The 19167-nt window shown below is 42.7% G+C and overlaps 1 protein-coding gene across 2 annotated transcripts; it reads right to left on the bottom strand.

The window, feature by feature from the left end:
- Positions 1-232: 232 nt before the first annotated feature.
- On the bottom strand, positions 233-18654 carry LOC133909718 (uncharacterized). Of its 2 annotated transcripts, none has more exons than XM_062352279.1 (3): positions 18272-18654; positions 11172-12665; positions 233-2509 (listed from the first exon to the last, which is right to left on the bottom strand). In XM_062352279.1, the coding sequence occupies exons 2-3, from the start codon at positions 11240-11242 to the stop codon at positions 409-411; spliced, it is 2172 nt and encodes a 723-aa protein (XP_062208263.1). In that variant the 5' UTR covers positions 11243-12665; positions 18272-18654; the 3' UTR covers positions 233-408. The 2 variants fall into 2 exon arrangements, 1 of the variants encoding a protein (XP_062208263.1); XR_009908426.1 differs by lacking the exon at positions 233-2509 and adding an exon at positions 4170-4606.
- Positions 18655-19167: the final 513 nt, after the last annotated feature.

Genomic DNA, 19167 nt, shown 5'->3' with positions numbered 1-19167 from the left:
ATTACAATTTGTGCTCATAGTTTTATATATATAAAGTAGCCTGGTTCTTGATTAGACTTGCATGTGTTCTGTGGTGGTTTATTTATCTGATGTTTATGGTGTTTAGAGCACCTCTAACAGTTGTAGATAGCTGCTAGTTTTAAGAGTTCCACGTCATCTATAGTCAATGCTAAAGCTAACTTCTCCAATGGTCTTTCTATAAGGTTGTCTCTTGTTATTCTTAATGGTAGCATGTGTATATATAGAAAACATGTGATACATTACACATCATTTATGTGGCCCTAAATACAAGAGAATCTCTTCTGAAATTTATTAATAATTTTTAGACTTGGTTGAATTATAGGTGTTTGTTGGTAACCTCCGGTAAGCCTCAGGGTGTTACAACGGAGACCTCTCCTGTGAGTGATCTCATCCCCGTCTCCATGGATGAGAACTCTTGAGGAACTTTCTCTCTTCTATCTCTTCTGAAGGAAATAGCTGTTCCTTACTATGCCCACGCAAAGGAAATCCTAGGATAAAGAAGAGCATCTTGACATGGGTGACGAACTCCCCACCGGTGCTGAGATGCTTGGCATGGAATCCAGCCCCACAATTATGTGCAACGTAGCAAAGCATCTCCACCCATACCAACGCGATGAGTTTCCATCTGTTGTGTGCATGCATCTTAAGCAGCTCTGAGGAGACACGGTGTGCTCGATCAAGTGCAGGGAATTCCTTAAGGTTGACATCAGGGTCGCCATCACTGACTTTCTGGATGAACTCCTTCCTGTCAACAACCATGCCAAGAAACAGCATCACATCGCGTCGTGCAACTTTGACCACGTAATGCCCATCGCTTCCAAGCATTACATTGCACTTGACAACAAGATACATGATGTAATTCGACAACTCTTCGCTAGACCTTCTCAGCCTGGAGATGCCACCGGTTGCCTCATGGACAGCCTGACTAGCCAGTAAGCATATGTCCGTAACAAAATGCCATAGAATGGCACTTGATACAAAATCCAAATCTTGGATTGCGCTAATCTGAAGTGCATCTTGAGCTGCACTTCCAGAGGAAGAAGGTTGATCAGCTGCACCTTCAGAGGAACAAGGCGGATCAGCTTCATTTTCGAAGAACCAAGGCCAACCAACTCCATTACGAGCCCACTGGCCACGGAAATTGGCAAAGTCCAGCTCCTCTGCGGCACTTGAAGTAGAAGTGGCTATCTCAAGCAGTTGGTCAAGCAGCACCTTTTTCACCTCGGGGGAGACAACAACATGCGTGGTGTAGTCCCTCTCAATGCCGACACAGCGCATCATCTTCTCCAGAGGGCCAGCTTGATTCTCCCGGTTGCATACACTGATCATGTTGTACTGAGGCAGCTTCCCTGACCATTCAACTCTTCTCTCTCGACCTAGGCGCCTAACAATGATGAGCAACATTGTTCGGAAGGCTTTGTGGCGACCCCGATGCTGTAGATATGAAATGGTCATGTATGGCCAGTATGATGACATGAACCACATGAAGATGGAGGAGATCTCCAGTGCAACGGCGCCGACAAGCAATATGTATGATATGGTAATATCATTTCCATAGTAGCTGCTGGTTGGTGTCCCCTTTTGATCAATCAGAACAACGAGAAACAAGGATAGAGCTATAGAGGTTAGGACAAAGGTTGTTGGCCGATGCAGCACACCCAAGAAGCCTCCAAACTTGGTGTACAAGTAGTCATAGATCAAGGAGAGATGAACTTCAGCCAACTTGTATACCAAATCAGCTCGATTCTCTGAAGATTTGATCCTTGCCACAAGGCCTTCGTTCCAATCGGTTTCAGGGCGCAAGGATTTCGCAGGGATCACCTCCATGAGAAAATCTAAGCTCAGCTGGAAGCCCCGGGTGGCCAGCTCCATGACTAGCTCGAAATGTAGCTGAAGCTTCTTCGCAACGATATCATTCAGGCGGTCATAATACCAAAACACTTCACGTTCGAATTCCCGCCTGGCGCCGGTAACATGGCCAGCGATGGAGCTGCTTCCAGGTGCCCGTGAGCCTGCCCTCCTGAGATCCCACGTCCTCTCGGCGTACTTGCCCACCCCGCAGACGAACATGAGCAGCATGGGGAACACGAGCCGCTTGTCCCCTCGCCACTGCTTGCCGACGACGTAGACAGCCAGCGTCGACTGGGTCGCGAGGTTCAGCAGGTGACGCTTCCACAGCGCGCAGTCCTCCATGGAGAAAGCTGCGATGGTCTCCTGCCCGCCAAGATGGAGCAGCAGAAATGGCGCCCAAAAGATCACCAGCTGGTGGCGCGGGTCGCCGGTGTGGAGAGTTAGCCGGCCGAGGACGAAGACAGCGACGGAGTCTGCCGAGAGGTAGGCGAGCCACAGCAGCCCGCTGAGCACGCGCGACCTGTGGCGCTTACGGAAGCCCGCGGTGAAGAGGAGGAAGGCCTGCAGCGAGAAGCTCACTAGCACCAGGCACTGGATCTCCCACTCGATCCATAGTTGTTGGACTCGCGCAAGTGCCCTGTTATATATACATATATTTTTTGGCATCAAGGAATTGAAAAGAACCAGAGAGAATTAATGGTTGTTTGTATTAGAAATGAGGTTTAAGAAAACTAGTGTTAGGACCTCCTCCATTTCATTGTAGTGGGCCTATTTTTTTTTTCTTCCGATAGTTTTTCCCAACCTTGAGTAGAGCTGGGACATGGGCTATTTTTTTTTTTTTTGGCTGGCCCAAGCACCACACGGCCCGGTCCAGCCTAAACAGGGCACGGCACGGCACAAGTATAGACGAGTCAAACCAGCTAATTAATTTGTTTTACTCTTAGCATAGTGTAGAACAGGGAATGAATGAGATGTTTTGGGATCTGAAAGGTGCAAAAGTGGGCTTCTGTTATTGAGGTATATTCATATGGCAGTGAAATCCTAACAGGTAGGCATATGCTGAGAATGGAATTTTAAAGGCTTTGAAGTGGATTCCTAGCGCACATCTCGAAAGTGTATAAGAGTTTTCTGTCGGCCAACGGATACTCGGTAAATAAGAATAAACGTCTTGTAGGTAAAGTGTACAATCTCTGTAAAGTGTAAAACTGGTTAATCAGTCGTGCTTACGGTTAAGAGTTGCATAGAAAATATACTGTAATTAGAACTTAATGTTTTGGTTAATTTGGTCAGCTGTGATGGTGGGAATCATAGTTGAGGTGTTGTCAATTATAGTAGTGGGAACTATAATTGAGGTGTTCAACCATAGTGGATAGAACTTTGGGTGAAGTGTTGAGGAGTTGGTTAAGTTAAGATGGGTGGAATCTTGAGGTGGTTTGTTATTTACAGTTGTTACTTAATTAGTATTGTTTCTCAAATGTTTTTCCTTAAATATTATTTTATGTAAAAGAGTCATTCAGCCATACTCGTGTCAAAGCCTTTATATGCATATTATTTCCTTCACAACTTGCTGAGTACAATATATACTCACTCTTGCTATCACCAAACACTCAGTTAGAGAAGGTATCGAGAAGTACGCTGAAGATGAATCATTCTAAAATGCTTTCTACGTTGATCATGCCTATAGAAGAGTCGTAAAGGAATAGAGTAATCATAGTTCATTTAGTTTCTGCTGCAGTTTAATTGGTTTTTTAACCCTTGAATGTCACTTTTGTAAGAAATTTTACTCGATTGAGGTATGGATATTGTAATGATTATCATCAGTAAGGTCATTATATGTTGGGATTGATTCCTAGGCTCAACACATAAATGAGATTGATTTGTCTCTCAAACTAGTCTCGACAGAGATGGTATCAGAGCCATATCGACCTAGAACGTAATATTAGATAGCATGATCAAGCCTAAAAAGAGGAATTTTAGAAAGAATAAAAGCTATGCACAAAGACCCTTTACATTTCTCTCCTCTATTATGGTTTACTTACACCCCCCTTGTGCTCAAACCTACAGATGGAGTCGAATCTCAACGAAGTTTGCCATTCCAACGGATTGCGTCAAGGGATCTTACAAAGGATGCTTTGGTCTGTGCTTAACGACATGATACACTAGAAGAATTCGATGTATGAAGAAACAAGGCAATCCAACAGCACGGAATGGTCCATCACCGTCTTTGTCTATGGACGTCGTGCACACAACAGAGAATTCAAAGTTGCACGCGCTTACACCATGGAGACAAGGAGGACTAGTTTTGAAAAAGTCATACGGGATATTACACGACAAGCCCTATACCGCGTGTGCCTGGATTATAGAGCAACAACCAAAGACTTGTTGTACCATTACATCCCTGTCCGCAGTGACTCAAGCCCGGACACTGGAGTTCGATGCTACTACAATGAAGAAAGTACCATGCTGCAAGTCCAAGTTCAACTCATCGTCACCCTAGATCGACTCTATGAGAGCACTATGTAAGAACTGAAGCCGGTTCACCATCGCTTGGAAGAAGCTGAAGAAGACAACATGATACTCCGACACCACTTGCTTGACTTTACTCCTACACCAGTTTCACCCCCAAGCAAGAGAGCTTGCTCCAAACCTCTCTCCAGCTTAGGATCAGAGTACCCAGGCAATGACTCGAATGGAGAACTGGCAACTCCATCATGTGTACCAAATAGGGAAACTCCTGTTAGAATAATAGAGATCAATCAGTAGTGTCGCTTAGGTCATCTTGGAGTTGTTGGTTCTCATGGGTCTTATTGCTTGTGATTGTCAAATGTGAGTTGCAGGATCGCCCTTAGGCACCCTATCTGTATCCACATCTTAGAAGTAGGGTTTGATGATAGTGAGTAATAAATATAATAATAGTTTTTTAAGTAAAATCAGCCTCTACAACATAGACACTTTAGAATCTTATGCTTTCCTCTTACCTATGCCCTACTCTGCTAGATGATCAACACCAGAAGCAACCCTAAAAGTAGTGACATTTGCACAGTAACCCCACCTCCACCACCACCTTCGATGACCATGGAGCAACTTATGGTTATACAAACCCAGATCTTGCAAGGGATGGCCCAAGCAATGACAAGCATGTAACAGGCTACTCAGACTCAGTTACCACCACTGTCCCACTCCACAACCAGTTCAAGTTGGGGGAATTCATAAGGACTAAGCCACCTACATTCTCTCACACCACTAAGCCACTTATTGCAGACAATTGGCTTAAGACAATTAAGAAGAAATTATTGATCGCCCAATGCAATGATCGTGAGAGGATTCTGTATGCTGCACATCAGCTCACCAGCCCTGCCACTAACTGGTGGGATGCTTTCTGCAATGCCCATGAGGATCACGAGTCAGTCACTTGGATAGAGTTCAAGTAAGCTTTTCATCGCCATCATGTGCCGGCGGGCACTATTGCTATGATGAAGGGGGAGTTCTGCAACCTGAAGCAAGGGTCTATGTCGGTGAATGAGTATATCAACAAGTTTACTCTGCTCTCAAGATATGCACCTGAGGATGTTGACACTGACAAGAAGAAACAGGAGCGTTTCTTGAATGGGTTGGTTTATAGAATGCAAGCTCAGTTAAGCACCCATAACTACTTGGATTTTCAACATTTAGTAAATAAGGTACTAGTATTGGAAGACAAACAATGTATGCTCGAGAAGATTGCAAGAGAAGGATGGCCTCAAAAGGACAACACTCAGGTAATAACTCTCGCCCACGCACCATGCCACACCAGGGACAACAGCAGTCATCCACTCAGTTTAGACCTCAAGCAGCAGCACCTCGTCCCGCATATTAGCAACCCCACTCTAACACCAGCTACAATACACCAGCCTCAGTCAAGAACCATAACCCGCAGGCTATAGCTGGGCGCTCATGTTTCAACTGTCAGGAGAATGGACACTATGCTAATCAGTGTCCTAAGAAGATGCAAAACCAGACACCGGTCCCATTCAGCTTGAACACACCAATGAAGACACATGCTCCACCTCAGAACCACAAGCAATATCAGACACATGCGCCACCCAACAGAGTCCAGCAGAACCACATGAACGGACGTGTGAACCACATCTCTGCAGAAGTAGCTCAGGATGCACCTGATGTCATACTTGGTATGTTCTTTATCAACTTAGCCCGTGCATCTATTCTGTTTGATTCCGGAGCTTCGCATTCGTTCATTACATCCAAGTATGTGGTCAAGCATAGTTTGCCAGTAATAACTTTGAAACATAAGGAGAAATGATAGCTAGTCTCCACTGACCTAAATTAAACCTTAATTAAGGGGGGTAGAGTTCCCAGCCAATCTCATCGTCCTAGAATCAAATGGGATTGATGTGATTCTTGGAATAGATTGGTTAGCAAAGTTTAAAGGAGTGATAGAGTGTGCCAGGAGGGCAGTCACCTTGGAAAACAGAGAAGGCGTTAAGATAGAGTTTGTGACAGACACGCCGTCAGCAAAGGAATGCAAGTTGAACCACCTGGAAGGATTGACAGTGGACTAGATACGGATAGTTTGTGAGTTTCCAAACTTGTTCTCGGGTGAATTGCCAGGTATGCTATCAGACTGAGATATTGAGTTTGTAATTAATCTTGTGCTTGGAACTGCACCTATAGCTAAGAGACCCTATAGGATGCCCGCTAATGACCTAGCCGAACTAAAGAAGCAAATTCAAGAGTTGTTATAGAAGGGTTATGTTCACCCTAGTTCCTCGCCATAGGGAGCACCCCGTGCTCTTCATGCAAAAGAAAGATGAAAGCCAAAGGATGTGCATAGACTACCGAGCACTTAATGATGTCACCATAAAGAATAAAGCAGATACTTGAGGATATGTCGTGAGCATGTGCCATTCAAAATCGCAACAGTTGGGACAAGAACTTGCCATATGCAGAGTTTTCATATAACAACAATTATCAGTTCAATTTACAAATGACCCCATTCGAGGCATTATATGGAAGGAAATGTAGAACGCCTCTGCATTGGAGTGAGACTAGAGAAGGTCAAGTGTTTGAACCGAATATACTTAAGGAAGCAGAGGAACAACTCAGGGCAATACGAGAAAAGTTAAAGATAGTCCAATCCAGACAAAAGAGTTATACGGATAACCGATGCCGAGAGTTAACCTTCGAGGTAGGAGATTATGTGTATCTCAATGTCTCGCCTCTAAGAGGACTTCATCATTTTAAGGTTAGAGGCAAGTTGGCACCCAGATACATTGGATCATTTAAAGTGAGTGCTAGACATGGAGGAGTGGCCTACCAAATGGAATTGCCACCCGAGCTGGTAGACATGCACAATGTGTTTTATATATCGCAGATAAAGAAGTGCTTGCGAGTACAAGAGGAACAATTACCCTTAGAAGAAGTGGACCCACAAGAGAATTTGACTTATTCATAATACCCAATTAAGATTTTGGAAACAACAAAGTGAGTGACTTGAAGAAAAGTCATACGAATGTGTAAAGTTCAGTGGAGTCATACCAAAGGTGAAGCAACCAGGGAACAAGAAGAAGAGCTAATGGCAGAGTTCCCTCACCTGTTTGGAGATCAGCCCGAATCTCGGGGACGAGATTCCCTTAAGGGGGGGGGGTAGGTTTTGTAACAGCCTAAATTCTTAAAACCAAGAAAAAATAAAAATAAAAAACTTCTCCAAAGAAAATAAATTAGTTTTTGCAAAATTAAATAAGAATCCTAAGTGTGTATGTGTGCCTTTATGCATATACACATATATGTGAGTATGTGTGTTATATGTATAAATGCATATATACATTGAGGGATATTTTCTTATAAAAGAATATCTATAGATACATATATGTGTATATGTATATATTTGATTGTTTGATTGGTTGGTTGATTATGTGAGTTAATATAAGAATATATATATAGTATATACGATGTATGAATATATATACATGTGTGTATACATGTGAGAAAAAGAAAGTAGAAGGGATGTTCTGGGCCGAAACCCTCCAACCTAGCCAAGCCAGCCTACCATCTCCTCTCTTCTCTCATCTCTCTTCTCTGCTTAGCTTGGCAAGAGCAGTAGCCGTCCGCCGCATGTGAGATCGCCGAGTCCGAGCTGGAGAGAAAGCAACAACCGCCAAAATGGATTCACTGTGGACTCTAGAAGCTAAGGCTCGCACCAAAATCCACAGAGCCCGAGCCGATCACGAGATGACATCAAGATTGCATCCGCCAGCTGCACAGGAAGGGGATCAAATTCACGAGATTGAGCTAGAGATAAGCTACGGATCAAAAGAAGAAAGAATCCAAGGACCATACACAAGCTTTTGTACGATATAAGAACTCGAGGCCGTTTGAATTGTCATAATTGAGTTTGACCCACCGCCACCGCCTCTTTTCAAATCTGAGTCGATTAAGAGATAACGAAGCCACCCATGCATAAATATGCGACCCCAGAGCCTCCCCAGAGCATTGCGCAGCTTTTGCCCAACTTCCTGAGCCTTTAGCATAGCTAGAACCCTAACTCCGGTGAGATCCAAAGCTTCAAGCCATCGCTCAACATTGCTAGCCTGAACCGCGCATCGCCGATGACAACCCGTAGCCCAATCGTGTTTGCCGTGAGCATGTGGTCTTGTTCCGTCGCTCATCGGAGCATTTGGAGCACGGCAATGAGCTTTTTGCCGTTCGCCAGTGACGCACCTCCTCGGAAGCTCTCTGAGCTGCCATCCTCAGCATCGGGGACGAAGGAGACAAAGGTGAGTTGTCCGATCTAGATTGAATGGTTAGGATTAGATCACCCGTACCCCTTCGTTTATAATCCAATCAACATAATGACGTGGCATCCACGTCAACGTATGTGTCCGATGTACAATGCTACATCAACACAAGTTGTTGAGTCAGCAAGCCCAGCCAACGGTTCTTTTCTTTTTATTTGTTTTATTGTTCTGCTGACGTCATAATTGATATATATTATGCAATAAATAGATTTTTAATGTAAAAATAATTCTAATTATTATTATTATTATTATTAAATTAATTTCTAATATTGTTTTATCGGTTTATTTAATTTTATTTAACAATTTTATAATTCTAATAAATGCTAGAAAATTTCAGAAAAATCATAAAAAAATCCCAGGAAATTATAAATAACTTTGGAAAAATTCTAGAAAATTCTTAGGAATATAATTTCATCTTTATTTAATCTTTTTAATCCTATTTGATCTTTAGAAAATTATAACTTGTTAACCGTAGTTCTATTTTGACACATTCTTTTATCGTATTGTCCGGAAAAACGTGATCATGTATGTGATGATGTTTGTTGTGTATATTTTGTTTTTAGTGAAGACAAGTTGTGTTCTTGAACATACTTTTTAAAATATTTTATTTTACAAACATGCATGCTAATAATTTGGGAATCTCAAGAGTTAGATTTTACACTAGTTTTCCCTTATCATCCTTGTCGCCATAGTATGGTTTTTGGTTATGGAATGATAGATAATGCTTAGCCTTGCTTTCGGATGGTAATCATGATAATTGCTCTACAAAATTGATAATGGTCCTATGCAACAATGATAAAATATGATGAAATAATTTTTGTAGTAACAAGGTATAGGGATTTGAGCATGTAGTATGAGGAGACCAGTACAGGATGTATGGTTGGAAATGTGGTAGTCTTGCTGAAATCTAAGGACCAGTTCGTGGGGTGATATTTCTGAACATGGAATGGATGAGATATCCTGAGATCCGAAAGGCACAAGAGGGGGCTTCTGTTGTTGAGGTGTATTTACACAATGGTGAAACTTTAGCGGGTAGACATGTACTGAGAGGGACATTGTAAAGGCTTTGCAATGGATTTCAAGCGCATACATTGTAAGTGTGTAAGAGTTTTCTGTCGGCCAACGGATGCTCAGCAAATAGGAAAATTGTTTTATGAGTAAAGTGTACAACCTCTGCAGAATATAAAATTAGTTAATTAGCCATGCTCACGGTTAAGAGTGACATAAAAAATCTATACCATTAGAAATTTCCCATATCCCTAATACGCTATTGAAAACTTCTCATATCCCATATCCAAGATTGCTCAGAATGGATTGGGGAGAGGAAGAAAGAGGCAATAGGGGATGAGGGGAGGCGAGGATGACACACTTATGTCTTTTTTGTCACACTGAATGGTTCAGTGTTTAAGCCCGTGTCATCACCGGAAGATTCGGTGGGTAGAGAAGTGAAATTTTGCAAACAGTTTTAAACTCCTGGGCAATAGTCTGGTGAAGGTTCCGGTGTGATCATCAGATCATCCGGTGATTTCATAATTTCTTGTAGAGAGATTGCAGAGATGCATCTTCTGGAAATAGTTCGGTGAGTTATCTAACGAAGCGATGGATCATCCGATAAGTAAAAAATGAATTCTTGCAGAGAGTTTGGCTCTCTGGAAAATCCGTTTGGTGAAGCATCCGGTGAGCATCGGATTATCCAGTGTGCACAAATACACGTTATTTCAGAGAGCTCAAAGCTTTTGGGAATTGATCCAACGAAAGCCTCCAGCATATGTATTCCATACAGCAGAACATCTGGTGTGCATTAAAACTGAGTTTAGTGTTCAAGCCAAATTGAACTCACCGGATGGTCCGGTGAGAATAAAAATATTCTCACCGGACCATCTGGTATTCAGTCCGAGTCTGGGTCGAGTTTGTTTTTTAGATTTGTTCATATTCTTTTGGTAGTTTTGGCCAAACAAGACATGCGTCGACGAGTTTTAGGGATAGAGTCCTATTCCATAGGGTCAAGTCCAACCCTCCCCCTATAAATAGTTGAGGGGTTGAGGCCGATTACATCTACCCACAATCGACACAAAATAAATATATCTTCATGCCTTTTTTACTTTTTCTCTCGTTTACCCTACTGTTCTTCTTCTTCCTATTGTTGTTGTCCTTGATCTCCATGACCTATGGCAAGCAGCCGGCCAACCGTACCCTGATGGGGTCTCTTCCGGGTGTGATTTGCTGACGAAGATCCGACACTGCAGTGCCAGGCTGGGCTTCCCAGGTGTTGTTTGCCGAGTTAGTTATCCTTTGCCCATTTACTCGTAAATCGGTCGCACGTTGTCACGAAAGCGCAATAGTTACCTCCGCTGTTGTACGCCCTAAGCGTGCAACTACAGATTACACATGAGGTGCTCGTGTGTTGGTGCGAGGATTCATATTTTTGCGCCAACAAATAGTAAGCTCGCACAAATAGGGGAGAAAATGTACCACCGTTCAAATTTGATGGTTTAAGCGTGTTACCTGTGTTGAGCAGTGGCAGGGTAGCTCTGCGCGGCGCGGATGCAACCCTGACAGTCCCTCAGCACCCTCATGTTGCAATTGCTCGATCGAACACATCAACGCAGCGCCCCGCACCTACTTTGCTCAGGGAGAAATAAGCCAAAGCATTGATGATATATGTGATGGCGTATGGTGCTCATATTTATAGGCCAGATCGACTTCGAGGGGAGCCAAATCGACTTGACAGTCTCAATGGGTTTGATACTCGCTCCATTATTTGATTGGGTAGCGGCAGATGGAATCGATTCTAGCTACCACATGACATCGCCTTATGCTTATGGAATTGATTCAAAGAAAATGCTTGCTCCAAGTGCGTGGCTCCCAGCGAACACGTTCCACCGTCTAAATGTGGACTTGTAGGCGTCTTGCGTGTGCAAGTTGCGGCAGCAAGTTGGCAACCAGTGGGCAGCGGGCTAGGGTTGGCATTGCAAGTTGTGGTCTTGGCATGTGGACTGTGGTTGTTGGTATGTAGGAATTGAAAAACAAGCTAAAATGGGAATATTTCGGCAAAAAATAGGATTCTGATAAAACGGACAGGATGAGCCTCAACCGTTTTTGGCCTCATTTCCGGATGACACCGTCCTATTTCCATTCTGTTCCCACATAAGAATCGGGAAAATGAAAATGATCGGAAAAAATGGGAAATGGTCACAGGACGGGATAGGATATTCCCGTACCATTTTCATCCCTAGATGCCATCTAGAGGGAGTGAATAGGCATTTTAAAAACTTTGTCCCCCTTTTTTGAATAGTTGGCCTAAACTAGAAGCGGAAATATACTAACGGATTTTTTAAAATGTAAATATGCTAGATTCAACTCGTGCACAAACACCCTAAAATAATTATGAAGTATTACAATCCAAGAGTGACAAATAATTATTCAATTCTAACAAGATATACACGAAGTTTAGCTGGATGTTGCTATCCTACCGAATGGATATTCTGATACAAAGGCCAATTGGATGTTCCGATCCACCGATCGGATATTCTAATACAGGTAAACAGAGCTAGATTGCATATTATGAAATTAACTCGATGTAAATACATATAAGCAAACAAGAAATTAAGTTAATCTATTGAACAATTGTAAAGAGATACGGAGATAAATGATTTGTTACCGAAGTTCGGGTATCCACCGATATCCTACGTCTCCATTGAGAGGCTCAATCACACTTGACCTGGGTCTCTTTCAACCCTTTTACTCCTGAGGTTGCATAATGCACTCCTCATCTCTTATTATGACCATCTCTTTCTCCACGCCGGAGATGGTGAGTTTCACAACCAATCCAGACCTCCTCACAATCTTCGGTTGAGTAGATCACCGGCAATCCACCACCAACCCGTCTAGGAGATAGTGGTCTCCAAGAGTATCAAGCTCCCAGATTCACACTGCCAAATGTCAGTCGGCAGTTGATATCCTTGAGACCACGGCTTCACCCCACGACCAGGACGACACCTGTTCGCGCATATTGTGAGTACCAAGTCGTTGTGAGTACCAAGTCGCTTAGGGGGAAAGAAGATTGCCCTTGTAATATGTTAAGGATGTGGGCGGCTAAAGGAAAATGGCCAAGATGTTGCAAGTCCCAGCTCAGATTGAGCGCTGGTTGTCACCGAAGGGCTTATCGTGCTAAATCCTAGGCACCACAAACCTAACTAGTGAGCGGTACGGAAAACCTTGGCCCCTTCTAGGAGTAACAAGCAATCAGAGCCTACTCACCGCATGATCATAGGGAAATTTAATTTAGAAGCAAGTTCTTATGTTACAAAATGACCATCCAGGTAGTGCCCGAGAGCTGGTTCTAAAAATCTGTTCAGTGTCCCTAGGATCCGAAGACGTGTCTCAGCGGTTCAAACCAGACAGTCCAAAGAAGAGAGCGAGCTGCGAATAGAAATGAGTCTACAAGGTCATGAAGCTCCACTGTAGACTACTGGATCAAGGTCGAGGTCGGGGAAATGCTCGCTGATGCAAGCAAGGGAAAAGCAGGCGCCATAGACTCTGACCTCAAACAGGTGGTCACCAACGGTCTTGCAAAGCCTCTGCTCGAGTACACATGCCTCCTCAGAGGCCGCCAAGAGCCAGTCGATATGATCGGTCACGGTGCCCCCGGGAGTTGGGCGAACATGAACGTTGAGGGACCGATGCAGCGAATCGAAGGAAGAAAACATCCGACTAATGCAATCATAGAAATATGCACACCGTTGGTCATTTTCCCTTATCATCCGCTCCAGGTCCTTTTGCACCGCCAGCAGCTTCTCCCAACAAGATGGTCAAAGAAACAGGTCACAAAACACACAAGAGTTAGCTGGTTGGGTCCTACTCGGCTAGCCTAAGACTACACATGGCTTAGTCTGTGGCAAGACTGGTGCACCTCAAAGATTGCTATGCAGGTTCTCTCGCTCGACCGCGAACCTAAGTTCACACTTGGCCACTGCTTCCCAACTACGCGGGTCGATGGAGTCGTTGATGAAGGTGGTCGGGGGCACGGAGCAAACAGGAGTGCCAACCAACATAGAAGCTCTACGATTACAGCAGCGACATGAGCCGATCAGCTGAATATGTAGCTGCTGCTAGTTGTTGCTCACAGATTTTGTGGATGGTTGCTACCTTGAGGGATTCTAGGTTAGATTTCATGTGTGTGCCACTTTTGTATGACAACACCAGTGCCATAAGCTTAGCCAATAATCTAGTTCAACACTCTAGAACCAAACACATAAATGTGAGATTTCACTTCTTAAGAGACCATAAAGAGAATGGAGACATTGAGTTGAGCTACAGACATACCCAACACCAGCTAGCCGACATTTTTACCAAGCCTCTAGATGCAACAAGGTTTGCCTTTCTGAGGAGAGATATTGGTGTGTGTCATCCCTATGGCATTGTGTGAGGGGGAGTTGCCTTTGTACATATTCTATCGTACTTTTGTTGCATTTGTATTACATAGCATTTTTGTAAGATAATCATGTTAGAAAACTTCACTTATATGTTTTTTACATTTTCTTGTACTAGTTATAAATTTATGCTAAGTGTAATGGATGTATAACAATTTGTGCAAACATATGTTCTTATTGAAACATGGCATAAAATTTGTTGAGCTAGCTTGCCTTTTCTAGGAATGAACTTGAAATGTGAACATAATCTCTTTTCACCCTTGAGTATTTGCTTTAGCTTGATCAGTACTTAAATTAGGGCTAATTCTGTGAAAAGCTTATGCTATACCATTTTGTTCCGTTCAGCGGATTAAGGGTCTTTGACCTTTGTCTATGTAAATGTTTACCCCATGATTAACCCTTGGGAGAGCATGTGCTCTTTTGTGTCGCAAAGATACAACTTATTTTGGTTTTATGAAACATTGTATATCTTAAATCCTATATTGAGTTAATAAAATGAAGATCAAGTTTTGAGGTAAAATTGAATTCAATACGGTGGCTAAAGGCTTTATGTGGTTTGTCAAAGAATTGAACCTATGGTTGCTTAAAACTCACTTAAGAATAGTTAAATGATCAAATGAGAAAGTTAGCTTGTGCTTTTTAATGTGCTAAGAATGTTCTTTTTCATATTGTCAAACTAAGACTTCGATTGATATATGGGTTTTTGCATAGCCCGTCGGGTTGAACTTGATTGCCTAGTTTGAACTTGACATAGCATTAGTCTCTCTAATCTTTGCACTGATCATGAAACTGTGGATGCTTTTGTTGTATCATCTTTTGGATAATTGAACAACATGATTAAAACTTGCTTCACTCCCGGTGCTTGTGACATAAACTCACTTTGAGACTTTGTGGGCCTTTGAGTTATTGTTTACTCCTCATAATGTTTTGATATCTCTAGTCCTTGTAAGTGCTTTGTGATCTATATGTGAAGCTTTGTAGGCTTGTATTTCATTTGCACATCTTTTGCATAGTCTTGTATCCTTGATGTTTGCATTTCCAAAGGGAGGGGAAAATATGCCCAAAGATATTATGAACAAATATTCAACAAAGGGGGAGAAAACTGCATTTATCTAGAAATCAAAAGAAAAAATGAATATGTGCAATCATCAAGGAGGATCATGTGTTCTTGAGTTTTTGAGTTTTTCTAGCTCTTTTGAGGTTTTGGCTCGTCTTTGCTTCTCTTAGGGCTTTTTAAACCTTTCTTGTACAAGTGACATATTTTGCTCTTTCTCGAGTTTTTGTTCACTTAGATGAGCTTATCTTTATTGCTTCAAACCAAAATCAATGTGCTTTGAGGATTGTCAATGCACTCATCAAAAGGAAATAGAGAAAGCAAATTGAAATGTATCTTGGTTTACTTGTGATGATTGATTGACATTGGTATTTATTTGATTTGGTGATCTTGGGTTTTGCATGAGCTTTGATGTGATTTGAATTTATTTAGGATTTCATTTGAGCATATTGATTATGAACTAACTGGAATTGGAGTTGGAGATATCTGTTTGCTTGTCTCATGGTATGCAGGTGATGGATGCAATTTTGTGGTTGATGGAGGGATGATTGGGGTCAAGCAGAGTGCTTGACGTCGGATGATCAAGGAGGCCAGGCGGAGTCAAAGGTGATTCTAGCTGAACACGTGGAGATCAAGCAAAGCATGGAAGCCGGATGGAGATGGCATGTCGACAAAGTCAAGCGAAGTGGATGCCGGTGCAAATGACAAGGCAGCCCGAGGGATCAGGAGCGAGAGAGACTTGCCGGTGGTAAGGATCGCATGACGGAGTACACGTGTCGACATCGAAGCTCTTACTTAGGGTGTAAGCAAGGCGGTGAGTCACGCTTTGAGAAGCGTGTAGGTGGTTTCACGGCTTGGCCTCAAAACCATGGGAGGACTGGAGGAGTACGTTGCACCATCGTGAAGCTTGTATCGAGGCGAAGCTAAGTCGTGAAGGCGCCGTAGCCGTCTGATGAATGGAGAAAAAAATAGACCAAAATACCATCGATGGTAGGTAGGAGTGTACTACAAGATAGAGATATTTTGGAAAAAAGTTAGGAAGCTTAAGAGTCAAGTTTCGTAGGTCTATAAATATAGAGGTAGGACTATGAGAGAGTTTGAACAGCCACTTGAGCCCCTTTGTGTGACCCATTTGAGAGCTTAGAGGTAAGATTCTAAAGAAAATGATGAGTGCTTAGCCTATATAATAGGTGAGAGTTTTGATAGATAAATCTTTGTAATCTGCATAAAGTAGGGCTGACCTCTTTGAGTAATGAAGTTTATGTTTTTACGCATGCTTGAATTCCCCTCCTTCTAGTTTTCCTCTATTGGTTCTCTTGCTAGTTTGCAAGTTTTTTGGTTTCCAGTTTTGTTTTTCGTTTTGGTTTTTAGGCTGAAATTTCAGCACCTTGTGAGATCATTTTTCTTGTTGCTAGAGGTATAAAATTCTCATACACACGCTTATGTGATAGGGTCTTGAATTCTCTTACCTCTAGACAATCAACTTGGAGAGTTTTGTTGCTCGGTGTTTTTTTTTCTTTGCAAGTTGTGATTTTTTTAGTGCTAAGACATATGGATTGATCTTAAATGGAACATATGGTTCATATACCATTCGTGGAGTTGTGTTGTCTCGATTTTCTCCTGTTAAAATTTCTCTATATTTTTACTTCCACTTGAGTTTGAGGTGCGTTGGGTGATATAAATAGAAGAAGGTTATCTATTTCACAAGAAATTTATTGACACATCTATTCACCTCTCTGGTTATCAATCTCGTTCCCTTTGCCGATCAGGAGGCAGCAGAAGATTAGGTTGTTTTGAGCTTGATAGATGGGTTGGAGAAGGTGGATCCCTTTGGTTTTGGCTGTTTGGGCGCGAGCCGCAAGGTTCTTGTGGTGGTCGCTGTGGATGATGCTGCTTGTGAAATTTTGAAAAAGTGAAATGCCCTGGTGCTATTCCTTTTTCGTCGCATCTATCTATGTGTCTATCTATGGTTGTTATATATGATATATTGCTCATGGAGAAAAAAAAAAGCCAAAGCATTGACGATATATGTGATGGTGTATGGTGGTCATATTTAAATCAGTTTATAGGCCAGGTCGACTTGCAGAGGAGCCAGTGAGCAAGAGCTACAGCCAGGGCTTTGTTTATAGCTGTCAGAACAACTTTTGGATTAGAATCAGTAATAGCTCTGTTAAATGGCAATTTGCAGGTTTCAACTCGTAAAGTAATTTTGTAAGAGTGATTATTTGAAACGAACTATATGCTAGGAGCTGAAAAAACAGATTCTTCTAATTCACTTCTCTAATAAAATCACTTTCTCCAAAATATTTATGTTAGAGAATTACTTTTAGCTACATAAATTACTTCCTTCAAAAAATATTTAAATCATAGAAGCTCTATTAAATAGATCATAGCCTTGTCAGGATGGGTTTGATACTCGCTCCATTATTTGATGGAAAATGCTTCACGTCCGACCGACCCATCCGATGTGTGTGCGTGCACTGTGCTTGTGGGATTCACTGCCTTGCTGTGACTGTGGTGGTAATAAAGTCGGACAAACTGATACTAGTATGCATAGCAGGACTGTTATTTGATTGGGTAGCGGCAGATGGAATCGATTCTAGCAACCACATGGCATCGCCTTATGCTTATGGAATTGATTCAAAGAAAATGCTTGCTCCGAGTGCGTGGCTCCCAGCGAACACGTTCCACCGTCCAAATGTGGACTTGTAGGCGTCTTGCGTGTGCAAGTTGCGGCAGCAAGTTGGCAACCGGTGGGCAGCGGGCTACGGTTGGCATTGCAAGTTGTGGTCTTGGCTCGTGGACTGTGGTTGTTGGTATGTAGGAACTGAAAAACGGACGGGATGAGCCTCAACCGTTTTTGGCCTCGTTTCCAGATGTCATCGTCCTATTTCTATCTTGTTCCCACGTAAGAATCGGGAAAATGAAAATGATCGGAAAAAGTGGGAAATGGTCACAAGACGGATAGGATATTTCCATACCATTTTCATCCCTAGATGTCATCTAGAGGGAGTGAATAGACATTTTAAAAACTTTGTCCCCCTTTTTTAAATAGTAAGCTCGCACAAATAGGGGAGAAAATGTACCACCGTTCAAATTTGATGGTTTAAGCGTGTTACCTGTGTTGAGCAGTGGCAGGGTAGCTCTGCGCGGCGCGGATGCAACCCTGACAGTCCCTCAGCACCCTCATGTTGCAATTGCTCGATCGAACACGTCAACGCAGCGCCCCGCACCTGCTTTGCTCAGGGAGAAATAAGCCAAAGCATTGACGATATATGTGATGGCGTATGGTGCTCATATTTATAGGCCAGATCGACTTGGAGGGGAGCCGGATCGACTTGACAGTCTCGATGGGTTTGATACTCGCTCCATTATTTGATTGGGTAGCAGCAGATGGAATCGATTCTAGCAACCACATGGCATCGCCTTATGCTTATGGAATTGATTCAAAGAAAATGCTTGCTCCGAGTGCGTGGCTCCCAGCGAACACGTTCCACCGTCCAAATGTGGACTTGTAGGCTGAAGTTGCTGAACACGCGGTGCTCGTCAGAACGAGGAAAACATAGTAAGAGATGCCTCGGATGCTCAGAAGCAGTTCCATACGGAAGGAAGAAAGCTTGGTTCCTTTTGTCCTTTTCCCATAGCGATACCATGTGGATTTGTTTTTCTCAGGGTGCTTAATTTATTGATATACTTAGGTAATATCGTGACGATTGCCAAGGAGAAGATCGTGAATACTAGGAGTAAAGGAGTAAAGTTACTCAATTATGTGACCGTCAAGTATAGACATATAAATAAACATGAGAAGTGTATGACCTTATGAAATATGAAAAGAATTCCTGCCACGTTTACATTCTATTTATTTGAGCAAACGATGTTGCACCTTGATTTCATATTATGTCCATTTTCAGAGGTGCTACTACCACTAGCAATGAACACCCTATTTATGCCGGTTCATCACTGGCATCAACATAGGTTATTGAACTGGCACTACCAAAGGGGCACGACGCTGATA

Source organism: Phragmites australis, chromosome 2, assembly GCF_958298935.1.
Source record: "Phragmites australis chromosome 2, lpPhrAust1.1, whole genome shotgun sequence".
NCBI lineage: Eukaryota > Viridiplantae > Streptophyta > Magnoliopsida > Poales > Poaceae > Phragmites > Phragmites australis.
This window is presented reverse-complemented; position numbering and strand designations above follow the sequence as displayed.